This window comes from Salmo trutta, chromosome 20 (assembly GCF_901001165.1).
Source record: "Salmo trutta chromosome 20, fSalTru1.1, whole genome shotgun sequence".
Classification (NCBI taxonomy): domain Eukaryota; kingdom Metazoa; phylum Chordata; class Actinopteri; order Salmoniformes; family Salmonidae; genus Salmo; species Salmo trutta.
This window is the reverse complement of record NC_042976.1, coordinates 53,095,217-53,115,054: the sequence shown is the minus strand read 5'-3', so window position 1 is coordinate 53,115,054 and position 19,838 is coordinate 53,095,217. Positions and strand designations below refer to the sequence as shown.

At 42.1% G+C, this 19,838-nt stretch overlaps 1 protein-coding gene across 2 annotated transcripts in view; it reads left to right on the top strand.

The window, feature by feature from the left end:
* Window positions 1–19,838, top strand: part of dachd (dachshund d) — a 348,937-nt gene that overhangs the window by 296,786 nt on the left and 32,313 nt on the right. For both annotated transcript variants that reach the window (XM_029703673.1, XM_029703674.1), the window contains exons 7-8: window positions 6,530–6,675; window positions 19,566–19,713. In XM_029703673.1, coding sequence (XP_029559533.1) covers window positions 6,530–6,675; window positions 19,566–19,713 — 294 coding nt within the window. The remainder of the gene's footprint in view (window positions 1–6,529; window positions 6,676–19,565; window positions 19,714–19,838) is intronic.

Below are 19,838 nucleotides of genomic sequence, written 5' to 3'. Positions count from 1 at the left end.
GCGCCCACCCAGACCGGAAGACCACGTCAGTGACTCAACCCACTCAAGTGATGCACCCCTCCTAGGGACGGCATGGAAGAGCACCAGTAAGCCAGTGACTCGGCCCCTGTAATAGGGTTAGAGGCAGAAAATCCCAGTGGAGAGAGGGGAACCGGCTAGGCAGAGACAGCAAGGGTGGTTCGTTGCTCCAGTGCCTTTCCGTTCACCTTCACACTCCTGGGCCAGACTACACTCAATCATAGGACCTACTGAAGAGATGAGTCTTCAATAAAGACTTAAAGGTTGAGACCGAATCTGCGTCTCTCACATGGGTTGGCAGACCATTCCATAAAAATGGAGCTCTATAGGAGAAAGCCCTGCTTCCAGCTGTTTGCTTATAAATTCTAGGGAGAATTAGGGGGCCTGAGTCTTGTGACCATAGCGTACGTGTAGGTATGTATGGCAGGACCAAATCGGAAAGATAGGTAGGAGCAAGCCCATGTAATGCTTTGTAGGTTAGCATTAAAAACTTGAAATCAGCCCTTTCCTTAAGGATTAGGTTCAGGGTTTTGAATGTGGTGATCGAATGTGGTGATCGATGGTATCAAAAGCAGCACTACGGTCTAGGAGCACATGGACAGATGCAGAGCCTCGGTCTGACTCCATTAAAAGGTCATTTACCACCTTCACAAGTGCAGTCTCAGTGCTATGATGGGGTCTGAAACCAGACTGAAGCATTTCGTATACATTGTTTGTCTTCAGGAAGGCAGTGAGTTGCTGAGCAACAGCTTTTTGAAAAAAAATTGAGAGGAATGGGAGATTCGATATAGGCCGATGGTTTTTTATATTTTCTGGTTCAAGGTTTGGCTTTTTCAAGAGAGGCTTTATTACTGCCACTTATAGTGAGTTTGGTACACATCCGGTGGATAGAGAGCCATTTATTATGTTTAACATAGGAGGGCCAAGCACAGGAAGCAGCTCTTTCAGTAGTTTAGTTAGAATAGGGTCCAGTATGCAGCTTGAGGGTTTAGAGTCCATGATTATTTTCATCATTTTGTCAAGAGATATAGTACTAAAACACGTGAGTGTCTCCCTTCATCCTAGGTCCTGGCAGAGTTGTGCAGACTCAGGACAAGTGAGCTTTGGAGGAATACGCAAATTTAAAGAGGAGTTCATAATTTGCTTTCTAATGATCATGATCTTTTCCTCAAAGAAGTTCATGAATTTATTACTGCTGAAGTGAAAGCCATCCTCTCTTGGGGAATGCTGCTTTTTAGTTAGCTTTGCGACAGAATCAAAAAGAAATTTAGGATTGTTCTTATTTTACTCAATTAAGTTGGAAAAATAGGATGATCGAGCAGCAGTGAGGGCTCTTCGACAGTACTGTCTTTCCAAGCTAGTCAGAAGTCTTCCAGTTTGGTGTGGCACCATTTCTGTTCCAATTTTCTGGAAGCTTGCTTCAGAGCTCAGGTTTTTTCTGTATACCAGGGAGCTAGTTTATTATGACAAATGTTTTTAGGGGTGCAACTGCATCTAGGGTATTGTGCAAGGTTAAATTGAGTTCCTCAGTTAGGTGGTCAACTGATTTTTGTCCTCTGATGTCCTTGGGTAGGCAGAGGGACTCTGGAAGGGCATCAAGTAATCTTTGGGTTTTCTGAGAATTTATAGCACCACTTTTGATGCTCCTTGGTTGGAGTCTAAGCAGATTATTTGTTGCGATTGCAAACGTAATAAAATGGTGGTCCGATAGTCCAGGATTATGAGGAAAAATATTAAGATCCACAACATTTATTCCATGGGACAAAACTAGGTCCAGAGTATGACTGTGGCAGTGAGTTGGTCCGGAGACATGTTGGACAAAGCCTACTGAGTCGATGATGGCTCTGAAAGCCTTTTGGAGTGGGTCTGTGGACTTTTCCATGTGAATATTAAAGTCACCAAAAAATGTAATATCTGCTATGACTACAAGGTCCGATAGGAATTCAGGGAACTCAGTGAGGAACGCTGTATACGGCCCAGGAGGCCTGTAAACAGTAGCTATAAAAAGTGACGAAAACGTAATTTTGTTTTTGTAAATTGAAATTTGCTATCGTTAATGTTGGCAACACCTCCGCCTTAGCGGGATGCGCAGGGGATATGGTCACTAGTGTAACCAGGAGGTGAGGCCTCATTTAACACAGTAAATTTATCAGGCTTAAGCCATGTTTCAGTCAGGCCAATCACATCAAGATTATGATCAGTAATTAGTTAATTGACTATAACTGCCTTGGAAGTGAGTGATCTAACATTAAGTAGCCCTATTTTGAGATGTGAGGTATCACGATCTCTTTCAATAATGGCAGGAATGGAGGAGTTCTTTATTCTAGTGAGATTGCTAAGGCGAACATCGCCATGTTTAGTTTTGCCCAACCTAGGTCGAGGCACAAACACGGTCTCAATGGGGATAGCTGAGCTGACTACACTGACTGTGATAGTGGCAGACTCCACTAAGCTGGCAGGCTGGCTAACAGCCTGCTGCCTGGCCTGCACCCTATATCATTGAGGACAAGTACATTAGAGTGTCTAGTTCGAGAAGCAGAAGCCTCACAAGTCCTCAACTGGCAGCTTCATTAAATAGTACCTGCAAAACACCAGTCTCAAAGTCAACAGTGATGAGGCGACTCCGGGATGCTGGCCTTCGAAAAAGATTAGCTTTTTTTTCAGAAACGAAGACATTTCTAAGTGACCCCAAACTTTTGAACGGTAGTATATATATATATATATATATATATATATATATATATATAGTACCAGTCAAAAGTTTGGACACACCAACTCATTCCAGGATTTTTCTTTATTTTGACTATTTTCTACATTGTAGATCAATAGCAAAGACATCAAAACTATGAAATAAATAATGTAGTAACCAAAAAAGTGTTAAACAAGAGTGTGCCAAGATTGTGCAAAGCTGTCATCAAGGCAATGATGTCTTCACTATTAATCTACAATGTAGAATGTGTTGTGTCATAGTTTTGATATCTTCACTATTAATCTACAATGTAGAAAATAGTAAAAATAAGAAAAACCCTTGAATGAGTAGGTGTGTCCAAACTTTTGACTGGTACTGTATATGCTTATAATGGTGTGTAAAGACAGTATATGAACAGTATATGAATAGAATAAATATGTACAGCAGTAGTTATATAGGATGAGCCATTCCTATAATACAGTATGTACATGTGGTGTGGGTAAAACAGTATGTAAACATTGTTAAAGTGACCAGTGTTCAATTACTCTATGTACATAAATCTCTAAGGTGCATGGTACAGTACTGGCTGGTAGCCAGAACTGTGACTAAGGCTAGTGGTGGCTCTTTGACAGTCTGATGGCCTGGAGATAGAAGCTGTTTCTCTGGGTCCCAGCTTTGATGCGCCTATACAGTCTCCACCTTCTAATTGTAGCGGGGTGAACAGGCCATGGCTCTTGTAGCTGAGGTCCTTGATGATCTTCTTGGCCTTCATGTGACACCGGGTGCTGTTGATGTCCTGGAGGGCAGGCAGTGTGACCCCGGTGATGCGTTGGGCTGACCGCACCACCCCCTGGAGAGCCCTGCAGTTGCGGACGGTGCAGTTGCCGTACCAGACGGTTATGCAGCCCGACAGGATGCTCTAAATTGTGCGTCTGTAGTTCTTGAGGGTCTTAGGGGCCAAGCCAAATTTCTTCAGCCTCCTGAGAAATCTATGTTATCTATGCCTCCTGGCACTGTTGCGTCTTCTTCCCCATGCTCTCTGTGTGAATGGACCATTTCAGGTTGTCAGTGATGTGGACGCCGAGGAACTTGAGTCTTTTGACCCTCTCCACCCACTCCCTATGGAGCCCCCGTGTTGAGGATCAGCATGGTGGAGGTGTTGCCTACCTTCACCACTTGGTGTCGGCCCATCAGGAAGTCCAGGACCCAGTTGCACAGAGAGGTGTTCAGACGCATGGCCCTGAGCTTAGTGATGAGCTTGGAGGGCACTATGTTGAAATCTACTAGCGTTGGTAGCAGTTATGCTGATTTGATTGGACAGAGATATTTGCAGTAGTCATCAGAGAGGGGGCTATATAAAGTGTAATGTAATGAATGCAAATGGTAGATGTTGTATATGTATATGAACAACATCAGAGGTCGTTGGAGTTCTGTGGTTATGTTGATACTGTTGTTAGTCGCTTTAAGGCATTGGGCGCCATTCCAATCATGTGCCATGCCAAGTATTTTAAATGATATAGTAGTTATTCGTAACATTTCAGTGTAACAGGAAAAAATCAATAAGTGTATTTCTTGCTTCAAATGAGTTTTTCGCTGGAGCTCTTGTTAAAGAGGATGCCATTTTTTCATATGCCCAGTCATCCCACAATAAAGTAGTAAAAACATGAACAACAGCAAATTACCACAGAAGTGACTTCTTAAAAGTAGGCAGTTCATTCTTTTTTCATGAAGTCACATGATAAACTGATTTGAATCCATTAGGCATCCATTCAACAGGAGTGAAAATATAAAACAGGAGGAGGAAAAAAGAGCAGAGAGGTTGTTGATGCTCTCCATGGACCAACAGTGCATATTCCACTCTCTTTTTCCCTCTCCCCAAAAATGTATACAGATTTTTTTCCTCCAAATTACAAACTCTAAATTGTGGATCCTAGCACTCTAACACTCCACTGCCTGCTAGTGAGCCCATGTTTCCAGGGCATTTGCAGATGCTCTAAATAATCTCCAATGTTTTTGCTCAATCTGCTCTGAGGATGGGTGAAATAAATACTTTAAACTAATTAATGGCCGACCAGCTGTTCCTACCACTTGGCTGGCGTTAGTGAATATTGATGGGAGGCAGAGAGAGAAAGAGAGAGAGGGGGGAGGGAGAGAGAGAGACTGTGAGGAGGGAGCTTGTCTGTTTTTGTGCAGAATTCACTCTGCCACGTAAACATGTATGAATAGTGGATGAGAGGGGAGAGAGGGGACCTGCACAGAGCACAGTCAGGGTGCAGCATTAGAAGAATAAGAGTGGATTTGATAAAAATGGAGGTAACAGGGACAACTGATGGCACATATAATATATAATTTTGAGGCATCTGTGTTCTTGTTTTCCTACCTTATCAGGACCCTAATGTCTTAACAATTCACCTGAATGTTCTGAAAAGGTAGGAAAACAAATAACTTTTTGAAAAGTCAGGACATCATGTCCTGAATTTTTTCAAATGCTATTTTAAGAATTAGGTTCAGGGTTTTGGGGTTGAGGTTAGGGTTAGGGTTAAGGTTCTGATTTTTGGGGTTAAGGTTAGGTTATGTTAGGGGTAGGGTTAGGTTTAGAGTTAGGGAAAATAGGATTTGTAATGGTCAAACATTTTCACTCCCAAAAAGTCCTGAAATTTTACAAAAATAAAGCTGTGTGTGTGTGTGCATGTGTGTGGTGTAAGTGGTTGACTTATATTGAGGCTCTTCAGACATAAACATAATGTGGTACCTCTTCCTGACAGAGTGTAATGTCGCTCTCTCTCTCTCTTTCTTTATCTAGCTATCTCTCTCTCAATTCAATTTAATTAAATTCAGAAGTTTTTATTGTCAAAGTGGTACCTCTTCCTGACAGAGTGTAATATCTCTCTCTCTCTGTCTTTCTTTATCTAGTGCTCTCTCTCAATTCAATTTAATTAAATTCAGAAGTCTTTATTGTCATGGAAGTGTCAAACACATACATTACCAAAGCAAACATATAGAAACATATCAATGATGACACAGATAGATATTTTGCACACACACACACACACACACACACACTCTCTCTCTCTCTCTCGCTCTCTCTCTCTCTCTCTCTCTCTCTCTCTCTCTCTCTCTCTCTCTCTCTGGTTTTGTAATGGATAGTGTGTACAGCAGATGGCTGGGCCCTGCCTGGCCCTCTGTTGGTGATGAATGGTGGATGATGTCATCCTATAGGTTTGACAGGCACCCGTGCGTGCGTACACAAAGGAAGCTGAACCAGCCGAGGTAATGGAGCTCTGTAGGCCTGCTTCTTCTTATTTTGGAATCCACATGATTTACTCCCTTCAATGGGAAAAGCTGGATTTGTGTCCTGGATGGATGAAGTTTAACCCTTTGGTTAGACCCTGAGAGACAGTGTAGAGTAGACAATGCAGACTGGAGTGAATCTCAATAGCCTTTCTATGATTTCTTGTGACCTCTCTCCTCGCCTCATTCTCGAAAAACATTGGATGAGTAGAAACCGTGAATCAAGGCGATTTGAGAAGGAGGCCCTGCTTTTTTAAGAAATGCTTTTCAGATTCAGCCCTGGACTGGATTTTCTATCAGAATGGACCTGAGAGCTCTGATTGACTGAGTCATAGAGTTCAGTACTTATACAACTACTGTTGTCAACCAATAAGAGTCAAGCTACTGTTTGGATGCACAGTAAGATACTCAAACATATGATTCGAAATGTGGCACAGCAGAAATAAAGTATATAAACCACTATGTAAGGTACTGTGTTTTATTTCAAAGCTGTCAGTAAAGAATCATGTCCTTACTTGTTCTGTATTCCAGATGACAATCCAATGTGCACCCCGACGGCGAGAGACAGCTACGAGAGGCTGTCACTGGCTGGACAAGGTCTACCCCCTGGCTTCCCTTCGCCATTCCTGTTCCCAGACGGCCTGTCATCTATTGAGAATCTCCTCACTAACATACAGGTACAGTAGGTCTGACCAATCGAGGTGCCCTCACTAACATACCCTTACAGTCACAAGTTTGGACACAGCTACTCATTCCAGGGTTTTTCTGTATTTTTTATATTTTCTTACTTTGTAGAATAATAGTGAAGACATGAAAATGATGAAATAACACATGGAATTATGTAGTAACCAAAAAAGTGCATAAATGTATTTTGTCCCTCCACACGAGGTAGAATTCCTCACGATAAACCTTAGATGACAGTATCTACCAAGAGAGTTCTCATCTATATAATTCGTAGCCGTCTATTTAACACCACAAATCGATGCTGGCAATAAGACCGCACTCAACAAGCTGTATAAGGCCAAACTGAAATCCGTTTTAGCTTCTACCATGTTGTGCATCCAGAGGGAAAATAACTCTAGACCACTTCACACAAAGAGACGAATACAAAGCTCTCCCTCGCCATCCATTTGGCAAACCTGACCATAATTCTATCCTCCTGATTCCTGCTTACAAGCAAAAACTTGTAATGCTACTTTACAGGACTGTTTTGCTAGCACAGACTGGAATATGTCCCGGGATTCATCCAATAGCACTGAGGACTATTCCAAATCAGTCACCGGCTTAGTCAATAAGCGCATCGACGACGTTGTCCCCACAGTGACTGTTCGTACATATCCCAACCAGAAGCCATGGATTACAGGCAACATCCTCGCCGAGATAAAGGCTAGAGCTGCCGCTTTCAAGGAGTGGGACACTAATCCAGATGCTTATAAGAAATCCCACTATGCCCTCAGACGAACCATCAAACAGGCAAAGGGTCAATACAGAACTGAGATCGAATCCTACAACACCGGCTCTGACGCTCGTCGGATGTGGCAGGGCTTGAAAATTATTACCGACTACAAAGGGAAACCCAGCTGCGAGCTGCCTAGTGACGCTAGCCCACCAGACAAGCTAAATGTCTTTTATACTTGCTTCGAGGCAAGCAACACTGAAGCATGCATGAGAGCACCAGCTGTTCCCGGACGACTGTGTGTTCACGCTCTACGTAGCCGATGTGAGCAAGAACTTTGAACAGGTCAACATTCACAAAGCCGCGAGGCCAGATGGATTACCAGGACGTGTACTCAAGGCATGCGCGGACCAACTGGCAAGTGTCTTCACTGACATTTTCAATCTCTCCCTGGCTGAGTCTGTAATACCTATGTTTCAAACAGACCACCATAGTGCCCAAAAACACTAAGGTAACCTGCCTAAATGATTACCGCCCCATAGGACTCACGTCGGTAGCCATGAAGTGCTTTGAAAGGCTGGTCATGGCTCATATCAACACCATCATGCCAGAAACCCTAGACCCCCTCCAATTTGCATTCCACCCCAACAGATCCACAGATGACGCAATCTCAATCACACTCCACACTGCTGTTTCCCACCTGGACAAAGGAACACCTATGTGAGAATGCTGTTCATTGACTACAGCTCAGCGTTCAACACCATAGCGCCCTGGGACTAAACACCTCCCTCTGCAACTGGATCCTGGACTTCCTGATGGGCCACTCGCAGGTGGTAAGGGTAAGCAACAACACATCTGCCACGCTGATCCTCAACAAGTGGGTCCCTCAGGGGTGCGTACTTAGTCCTCTCCTGTACTCCCTGTTTGCCCACGACTGTGTGGCCAAGCACGACTCCAATGCCATCATTAACTTTGCTGACGACACAGCACTAATAGGCCTGATCACCGACAACGATAAGACAGCCTATAGGGAGGTCAGAGACAACAACCTCTACCTCAATGTGAACAAGACAAAGGAGCTGATTGTGGACTAAAGGAAAAGGAGGGCCAAACAGGTCCCATTAACATCGACGGGGCTGAAGTGGAGCGGGTTGAGTTCCTTGTTGCCCAGATCACCAACGATCTATCATGGTCCAACCACACCAAGACAGTTGTGAAGAGGGCACTACAACACCTTTCCCCCTCAGGAGGCTGAAAATATTTGCCATGGGTCCCCAGATCCTCAAAAAGTTATACAGCTGCACCATCAAGAGCATCCTGATCGGTTGCATCACCGCCTGGTATAGAAACTGCTCGGCATCTGACCATGGGCGATCAGGGAGTACAGCCCAGTACATCACTGGGGCCAAGCTTCCTGACATCCAGGACCTATATACTAGGTGGCGTTATTGCGGGTGTAGTGAAATGCTGGTTAAGTATGCCTTTAATTCTAAATAAATCACAGACAGTGTCACCAGCAAAGCACCCTCACACCACCTCCTTAAATTTGGACTCATCAGACCAAAGGACAGTTTTCCACCGGTCTAATGTCCATTGCTCGTGTTTCTTGGCCCAAGCAAGTCTCTTCTTCTTATTGGTGTACTTTATTAAGGGTTTCTTTGCAGCAATTTGACCATGAAGGCCTGATTCATGCAGTCTCCTCTGAACAGTTAATGTTGAGATGTGTCTGTTACTTGAACTCTGAAGCATTTATTTGGGCTGCATTTATCTGAGTTGCAGAGTTAACTCTGCGTCTTCATTTACTGTGGTGGTCTTCATGAGAGACAGTTTCATCATAGCGCTTGATGGTTTTTGTGACAACATTTGAAGAAGCTTTCAAAGTTCTAAAAATGTTCCGTATTGACTGACCATGTCTTAAAGTAATGATGGACTGTCGTTTGTCTTTGCTTATTTGAGCTGGTAATGCCAAGATATGGTATTTTACTAAATAGGGCTATCTTCTGTATTCCACCCCTACCTTGTCACAACACAACTGATTGGCTCAAACGCATTAAACCTCTCTAGGGGGTGTGGGACGCTACCGTCCCACCTGGCCAACATCCAGTGAAATTGCAGAGCGCCAAATTCAAAAACAGAAATACTCATTATAAAAATTCATAAAACATACAAGTGTTATACATCAGTATAAAGATGAACTTTTTGTTAATCCAACCACGGTGTCAGATTTCAAAAATACTTTACGGTGAAAGCAAACCATGCGATTATCTGAGAACAGCGCCCAGCAGATAAATAATTACAAACAGTAACCAGCCAAGTAGAGGATTAAAACCTGTTTGGGCTAGGGGGCAGTATTGAGAATTTTGGAAAAAAATATGTGCCCATTTTTAACTGCCTCCTACACCAACTCAGAAGCTAGAATATGCATATTATTGTTCAGGTTTGGATAGTAAACACTCTGAATTTTCTAAAACAGTTTGAATGGTGTCTGTAAGTATAACAAAACTCATATTGCAGGCAAAAACCTGTGAAAAATAGATTAAAAAAATTGTGACTGTACTATTTAGTGTCATTGTTTTATAGATACCATAGTGAGAAAGGATTCAGTTCGCAACTCCTACGGATTCCACTAGATGTCAACGATCTTTATAAAGTTGTTTGAAGCATCTGTGATGAATACAGACCGAATTAGAATGCTTGGAAGTTGACACGTCATCACTTCATTTTTTGCGCCTGCGCATAAATCTGAGAAGAGTGTCTTTGTCATAATCGTTTATTCTAGACACTTGATAGGTTGTGTGAAAATATTACTGATGTTTACTGATGTTTCACGTTAAAAATGGACCAAAAGATTAATGCTAAACAACGTTTGACATGTTTGAACAAACGTAAATAGATTATTTACTAGTTTTTTTTTAGCTTTTCGGCGTGACTTTACACCTACCAACTCATTTTGTGGGAGCCTACTGAACGCTAACTATTTGGTGTTATTTGGACATAAATTATGAACTTTGTCAAAAGAAAGCACATTTGTTCTGGACCTGGCAGTGCCTTCTGATGGAGATAATCAAAGGTAAGGGGATATTTACAATGTTATTTATCGATATTAGATGATGCTAACTGTATAGCTTAGCTTATAGCTTAGCCTATTGTTCTTTGCATAGTACCCAGTTTATAGCAAAATGTGATTTCCCAGTAAAGTTATTTTGAGATCTGGCCATTCGGTAGCAATTACGAGATGATAATATATTATTCTTTGAATGACAATATTATAATTTACCAATGTTTTCGAATAGTAATTCCGTGATTTGTAATGCTGGATTCACTGGGAGCATTCGAGCCGAAAAAAATTCTGAATTTCACCGCGACTGTAAATGCTGTTTTTGGATATAAATATGAACTTGATGGAACTAAAAATGCATGTATTGTATAACATAATGTCCTATGAGTGTCATCTGATGCAGATTGTCAAAGGTAAGTGCATAATTCTAGCTAGTTTTCTGTCTGTTGATGCCCTTCTTTTAATTGGCTAAACATTACACACAGCTATTGTCAATGTACTCTCCTAACATAACCTAACTTTATGCATTCTCCGTAAAGCCTCTGAAAATCGGACAGCGTGGTTAGATTTAGGAGATATATCTTTCAAATGGAGGAAAATAGTTGATTATTTGATTATTTGAAATGATTATTCTTGCAGTTTTGAATTCCCCGCCATGGTCACATGACAGTGAATCCCAATACCGAGATAAGATCCTGCCCCCTGGCCTCAACAGGCTAACAAAAGTCAGAAATAGCGATAAAATTAACACTTTTTTGGTTACTACATGATTCCATATGTGTTATTTCATAGTTTTGATGTCTTCACTATTATTCTACAATGTATAATTTTTATTTAACTTTTATTTAACTAGGCAAGTCAGTGATGAACAAATTCTTATTTACAATGACTGCCTACCCGGCCAAACCCTAACCCGGATGATGCTGTGCCATTTGTGCACCGCCCTATGAGACTCCCAATCACGGCTGTTTGTGTTAGAGCCTGGAATCTAACCAGGGTCTATAGAGACGCCTCTAGCACTGAGATGCAGTGCCTTAGACCGCTGCGCCACTCGGGGGTCAAAATAAAGAAAAACCCTGGAATGAGTAAGTGTGTCCAAACTTTTGACTGGTACTGTAGGTCTGACCAATAGAGACCCTTCTCACTAACATACTTGTATGCAATAGGTTTTATTCACAGACAGGGTAAAGACAATACTCCCCTTTCTAATATACAGTACATGTAGGTCTGACCAATAGAGACGCTACTCTCTAACACTCAGGTACAGTGACCTCACATTCACCTTAGTAATATACTCCTCACTATACATGGAGGCCTTATTAACGCTCAATACGTGTAGGCCATTGCAATATACTACGCAGTTAGGCCTTAGAAATTCTATACAGGTCAGCCTAACCAATTCTCTATACAGGAAGGCCTTAGCAATTCTATACAGGTAAGCCGAAACAATTCTCTATACAGGAAGGCCTTAGCAATACGATACAGGTAGGCCTTAGCAATACTGTACAGGTAAGCCTTAGCAATAGTTTACAGGTAGATCTTAGCAGTACTATACAATATGCCTTAGTAATACTCTACAGGTATGCCTTAGCAATAGTTTACAGGCAGATCTTAGCAATACTATACAAGTATGCCTTAGTAATACTCTACAGGTATGCCTTAGCGATGCTATACAGGTAGGCCTTAGCAATACTATACTTGTAGGACTTAGCAATACTATACAAGTAGACCTTAGAAATACTCTACAGGTAGGCTTTAGCAATAATCTTTACACATATTAGGTCCATCAATAGAGAATACCCTAGCTAATACACAGGTAGATCTTACAAATAGCAATAGAGTAAAGAAAACTTCAGTTAGTATAGCCGTTTGTCTTAAGTACCATTCAGCTTAAGTACAATCAGCTGATATATCCAAGTGCTGTACAGAAACCCAGCCTAAAACCCCAAACAGCAAGCAATGCAGGTGTAGAAGTATGTATGTGTAGGTATGTACGGCAGGACCAAATCGTTAAGATAGGTAGGAGCAAGCCCATGTAATGCTTTGTAGGTTAGCAGTAAAACTTGAAATCAGCCCTTGCCTTAACAGGAAGCCAGTGTAGGGAGGCTAGCACTGGAGTAATATGATAAAATGTTTGGTTCTAGTCAGGATTCTAGCAGCCGTATTTAGCACTAGCAGAAGTTTATTTAGTGCTTTATCCGGGTAGCCGGAAAGTAGAGCATTGCAGTAGTCTAACCTAGAAGTAACAAAAGCATGGATAGATTTTTCTGCATCAATTTTGGACAGAACATTTCTGATTTTTGCAATGTTACGCAGATGGAAAAAAGCTGTCCTTGAAACAATCTTGATATGTTCGTCAAAAGAGAGATCAGGGTCCAGAGTAACGCCGAGGTCCTTCACATTTTTATTTGAGATGACTGTACAACCATCAAGATTAATTGTCAGATTCAACAGAAGATCTCTTTGTTTCTTGGGACCTAGAACAAACATCTCTGTTTTGTCCGAGTTTAAAAGTAGAACGTTTGCAGCCATCCACTCACTTCCTTATGTCTGAAACACAGGCTTCCAGCGAGGGCAATTTTGTGTATTCACAATGTTTCATTGAAATGTACAGCTGTGTGTCTTCCGCATAGCAGTGAAAGATAAGATCTAAACCAGGCCAGAACTTGTCCGTGTAGACCAATTTTGGTTTCCTTTCTCTCCAAAAGAATGTGGTGATCGATGGTATCAAAAGCAGCACTAAGGTCTAGGAGCACAAGGACAGATGCAGAGCCTCGGTCTGACGCCATCAAAAGGTCATTTACCACCTTCACAAGTGCAGTCTCAGTGCTATGATGGGGTCTAAAACCAGACTGAAGCATTTCGTATATATTGTTTGTCTTCAGGAAGGCAGTGAGTTGCTGAGCAACAGCTTTTTCCAAAATTTTTGAGAGGAATGGGAGATTCGATATAGGCCAATGGTTTTTTATATTTTCTGGTTCAAGGTTTCGCTTTTTCAAGAGAGGCTTTATTACTGCCACTTTTAGTGAGTTTGGAACACATCCGGTGGAATGAGAGACGTTTATTATGTTCAACATAGGAGGGCCAAGCACAGGAAGCAGCTCTTTCAGTAGTGTAGTTAGAATAGGGTCCAGTATACAGCTTGAGGGTTTAGAGGCCATGATTATTTTCATAATTCTGTCAGGAGATATAGTACTAAAACACTTGAGTGTCTCCCTTGATCCTAGGTCCTGGCAGATTTGTGCAGACTCAGGACAACTGAGCTTCGGAGGAATACGCAGATTTAAAGAGGAGTCCGTAATTTGCTTTCTAATGATCATGATCTTTTCCTCAAAGAAGTTCATGAATTTATCACTGCTGAAGTGAAAGCCATCCTCTCTTGGGGAATGCTGCTTTTTAGTTAGCTTTGCGACAGTATAAATTATTTTTCTTCGGATTGTTCTTATTTTCCTTAATTAGATTGGAAAATAGGATGATCGAGCAGCAGTGAGGGCTCTTCGATACTGCACGGTACTGCCTTTCCAAGCTAGTCGGAAGTCTTCCAGTTTGGTGTGGCACCATTTCCATTCCAATTTTCTGGAAGTTGTTTCAGAGCTCGGGTATTTTCTGTATACCAGGGAGCTAGTTTCTTATGACAAATGTTTTTAGTTTTTAGGGGTGCAACTGCATCTAGGGTATTGCGCAAGGTTAAATTGAGTTCCTCAGTTAGGTGGTTAACTGACTTTTGTCCTCTGACATCCTTGGGTATGCAGAGGGAGTCTGGAAGGGCATCAAGGAATCTTTGGGTTGTCTGAGAATTTATAGCATGACTTTTGATGCTCCTTGGTTGGGGTCTGAGCAGATTATTTGTTGCGATTGCAAACGTAATAAAATGGTGGTCTGATAGTCCAGGATTATGAGGAAAAACATTAAGATCCACAACATTTATTCCATTGGACAAAACTAGGTCCAGAGTATGACTGTGGCAGTGAGTAGGTCCAGAGACATGTTGGACAAAACCCACTGAGTCGATGATGGCTCCGAAAGCCTTTTGGAGTGGGTCTGTGGACTTTTCCATGTGAATGTTAAAGTCACCAAAGATTTGAATATTATCTGCTATGACTACAAGGTCCGATAGGAATTCAGGGAACTCAGTGAGGAACGCTGTATACCGCCCAGGAGGCCTGTAAACAGTAGCTATAAAAAGTGATTGAGTAGGCTGCATAGATTTCATGACTAGAAGCTCAAAAGACGAAAACAGTTTTTTTTTGTAAATTGAAATTTGCTATCGTAAATGTTAGCAACACCTCCGCCTTTATTTAAGTGGTAGATTTGGATAGAAAACACTCTGAAGTTTTTAAAACTGTTAAAATAATGTCTGTGAGTGTAGCAGAACTGATATGGCAGGCGAAAACCCGAGGAAAATCCATCCAGGAAATGTGATTTGATGTGAGTGGTTTTCCATTGAAAGCAAATTGACTATATAAGGGTTTAGGGCCCAGATTGCAGTTCCTATGGCTTCCACTAGATGTCAACAGTCTTTAGACATGGTTTCAGGCTTGTTTTCTGAAAAATGACGAAGAATAAGACCTTTTGGTAAGTGGTCTATGGAATCATGCAGTACTGGTTTGCGTGACTGTGTGCACACTCTTCGTTCTTTTTCCTTTCTATTGAATACGCTATTGTCCGGTTTAAATATTAGCGATTATTTTGATAATTGACAACCTGAGGATTAATTATGAACATCATTTGACATGTTTCGACGAACTTTACCGGTACTAATAGGATGTATTCGTCTGCGTGTTTTGACATCATTTGAGCCAGTGGATTACTGAACAAAACAAAACAGAGTTTTTGGGATATAAAGAGGGACTTTATTGAACAAAACAACCATTTATTGTGTAGCTGGGACCCTTTGGATTGCCAACAGAGGAAGATCTTCAAAGGTAAGTGATTTATTTTATCGCTATTTCTGACTTTCGTGACTCCTCTGCTTAGTTGCAAAATGTTTGTATGCTTTTGTAAGTGGGGCGCTGTCCTCTGATAATCGCATGGTATGCTTTCGCCGTAAAGCCTTTTTGAAATCTGACAAAGCGGCTGGATTAACAAGAACTTAATATTTTAACCGATGTATAACACTTGTATTTTCATGAATGTTTATTATTACTATTTTTGTAATTTGAATTTGGCGCTCTGCAATTTCACTGGATCTTGTGGGTGGGTCGCTAGCGGCACGCCTTGCCCAAAGAGTTTTTTTTAAAGGTATCTGTGACCTATAGATACATATCTGTATTCCCAGTCATGTGAAATCCATCGATTAGGGCCTAATGAAGTGATTTCAATTGACAGATTTTCTAATATGAACTGTAACTCAGTAAAATCTTTGAAATTGTAGCATGTTGCGTTCATATTTTGTTCAGTGTATATCAGAGTGCAATGATGTGGATACAGCACTCCCTTGCTCGCTGCTCCGATACCCCGATACCACAGACATCAGAGTCCTCTACGGTTATCCCCTTGTTCTGTGCATTAATTAGAAAACAACACACATCTCCAACACACATCCACACACAACTCCAACACTAAAGTAAGTAATCTCTGATAATGATCTCGGCATTTAATATTTATGCACAAATCAACAAAATGAAACCGAGCAGATAATTGAGATAAAGCAACTATGTCTAAATTGGTGTCATGGGAACCAACAATTAGTAAACTATAGCCCACTGCATTTGGTGTAATTACATGTAGATGGAGAGTAATTGTTGTGGAAACAGACACTGCACAGAATGGAGACTATAATAATAAGTAGTCGAACAGTAGTAGTAGCATGGCTGTAAAAGCCTGAGAGAGATGTTTGTATCTCAGTTGGTATCATTAATAGATCCTTAGTCTCGGAAATCCCAGACCTAGGGCAATAGCAATGAGTCTGAGAAAAATGGGGTGTGGGTCTTGGTTTGATAGATCCTTATTAAGGTCAAAAAGGATTATACAATGTATTCTGAAAGTATTCAGACCGTTGACTTTTTCCACATTTTGTTACGTTACAGCCTTATTCTAAAATGTATAAAATCGTTTTTTCCCCCTCATCAATGTACACACAATACCCCATAATGACAAGCAAAAGGTTTTTATTCATTTTTGCTAAAAAAAAATACAATAAAAACGGAAATATCAAATCAAATCAAAGTTTATTTGTCACGTCCGCCGAGTACAACAGGTGTAGGCGACCTTACAGTGAAATGCTTACTTACAGGCTCTAACCAATAGTGCAAAAAAGGTGTTAGGTGAACAATAGGTAAGTAAAGAAATAAAACAACAGTAAAAAGACAGGCTATATTCAGTAGCGAGCCAATAAAAGTAGCGAGGCTACATACAGACACCGGTTAGTCAGGCTGATTGAGGTAGTATGTACATGTAGATATGGTTAAAGTGACTATGCATATGTGATGAACAGAGAGTAGCAGCCTTCCCTGTAGCTCAGTTGGTAGAGCATGGTGTTTGCAACACCAGGGTTGTGGGTTCGATTCCCATGGGGGGCCAGCAAAAAAACATTAAAAAAAAAATAATAAAAATGTATGAAATTGTATGAAATGTATGCATTCACTACTGTAAGTCGCTCTGGATAAGAGCGTCTGCTAAATGACTAAAATGTAAATGTAAAAGAGGGGTTGGCAGGTGGTGGGACACAATGCAGATAGCCCGGTTAGCCAATGTGCGGGAGCACTGGTTGGTCGGCCCAATTGAGGTAGTATGTACATGAATGTATAGTTAAAGTGCCTATGCATATATGATAAACAGAGAGTAGCAGCAGCGTAAAAAGACGGTTTGGGGGGGTTGGGGGGTGGCACACAATGCAAATAGTCTGGGTAGCCATTTGATTACCTGTTCAGGAGTTTTATGGCTTGGGGGTAAAAACTGTTGAGAAGCCTTTTTGTCTTTGACTTGGCACTCCGGTACCCCTTGCCATGCGGTAGTAGAGAGAACAGTCTATGACTGGGGTGGCTGGGGTCTTTGACAATTTTTAGGGCCTTTCTCTGACACCGCCTGGTGTAGAGGTCCTGGATGGCAGACAGCTTTGCCCCAGTGATGTACTGGGCCGTACGCACTACCCTCTTTAGTGCCTTGCGGTCAGAGGCCGAGCAATTGCCATACCATGTAGTGATACAACCAGTCAGGATGCTCTCGATGTTGCAGCTTTAGAACCTTTTGAGGATCTCAGGACGCATGCCAAATCTTTTTAGTTTCCTGAGGGGAAATAGGCTTTGTCATGCCCTCGTCACGACTGTCTTGGTGTGTTTGGACCATTCTAGTTTGTTGTTGATGTGGACACCGAGGAACTTGAAGCTCTCAACCTGCTCCACTACAGCCCCGTCGACGAGAATGGGGGCGTGCTTGGTCCTCCTTTTTTACATAAATATTCAGACCCTTTACTCAGTACTTTGTTGAAACACCTTGACAGCGATAACAGCCTCGAGTCTTCTTGGGTATGACGCTACAAGCTTGGCAAACTTGTTTTTGGTGAGTTTCTTCCATTCTTCTCTGCAGATCCTCTCTCTTTGTCAGGTTGGATGGGGAGCGTCGCTGCACAGCTATTTTCAGGTCTCTCCAGAAAGTTTGATCGGGTTCAAGTCCGGGCTCTGGCTGGGCCAGTCAAGGACATTCAGAAACTTGTCCCGAAGCCATTGCTGCATTGTCTTGGCTGTCTGCCTAGGGTTGTTGTCCTGTTGGAAGGTGAACCTTCACCCCAGTCTGAGGTCCTGAGCACTCTGGAGCAGGTTTTCATCAAGGATCTCTCTGTACTTTGCTCCATTCATCTTTCCCTCGATCCTGACTAGTCTCCCAGTCCCTGCCGTTGAACCCCCCCGTATGATGCTGCCACCACCATGCTTCACCATAGGGATGGTATTGGCCAGTTGATGAGCGGTGCTCCAAGCGGGCTGTCATGTGCCTTTTACTGAGGAGTGGCTTCCGCCTGGCCACTCTACTTTAAAGACCTGATTGGTGGAGTGCTGCAGAGATGGTTGTCCTTCTGGAAGGTTATTTAATCTCCACAGAAGAACTCTGGATCTCTGTCAGAGTGACCATTGTGTTCTTGGTCACCGCCCTGACCAAGGCCCTTCTCCCCCGATTGCTCAGTTTGGCCAGGCGACCAGCTCTTGGATGAGTCTTGGTGGTTCCAAATATATTCCATTTAAGAATGATGGAGGCCACTGTGTTCTTGGGGACCTTCAATGCTGTAGAAATGTTTGGGTACCCTTCCCCAGATCTGTGCCTCAACACAATCCTGTCTCGGAGCTCTGTAGACAGTTCCTTTGACCTCGTGGCTTGGTTTTTGATCTAACATGCATTGTCAACTGTGGGACCTTATATAGACACATGTGTGCCTTTCCAAATCATGTTCAATTAATTGAATTTACCAAAGGTAAACTCCAATCAATTTTTTAGAAACATCCCAAGGATGATCCATAGAACCAGGATGCACCTGAGCTCAATTTCAAGGCTCATAACAAAGGGCCTGAATTCTTATATAATAAGGTATCTGTTTTTTATTTTATTTTTAATATTTAAAAAAACAGTTTTTGGTTTGTCATTATGGGCTATTGTGTGTAGATTGACGAGGGGAAAAAATTATTTAATCAATTTTAGAATAAGGCTTTAACGTAACAAAATGTAAAAACAACGTCAAGGGGTCTGCGCTCTGTAGATGAAAATATGATAGAACAGGCCTTAGCAAGATAAAGATGCGCTAGATCCTCCTCCATTCGTCCACCTGTATTTCACAACTATGACCAAGAGGGGTCAGACAAACCTCAATCACTCCAGCTCGCACACTTGACCCTTTTTTTTTTATTAACTCAATTGTTACCATGAAGAAATACAATGATAGCACATACACAAAACGTACTGTAACTGATAAAACATAACTATCGCTCATTCAATAGCAGTTTATTTTACCTTTACATGTTGCTCTGTAATTGTGTGTGTGTGTGTGTGTGTGTGTGTGTGTGTGTGTGTGTGTGTGTGTGTGTGTGTGTGTGTGTGTGAGTGCGTGCGTGCGTGCGTGCGTGTGCATGCACTTGTGAGTGTATTTGTACTAACTGGTGTGTGTGTGTTTGTATGTGTGTGTGCAGGGCCTGCTGAAGGTGGCAATTGACAATGCGCGGGCCCAGGAGAAGCAGGTGCAGCTGGAGAAGACGGAGCTGAAGATGGAGCTGTTCAGGGAAAGAGAGCTCAGGGAGACCCTGGAGAAACAGCTCGCTATCGAACAGAAGAACAGAGGTAGGTGTGTGTGTGTGTTTGCACACAAAAGAACAGAGGTACTGACAACCACCTGGCAGAGAGAGTGAGAGAGAGTGAGAGTGAGTGAGTGAGTGAGTGAGTGAGAGAGTGTGAGAGAGAGAGAG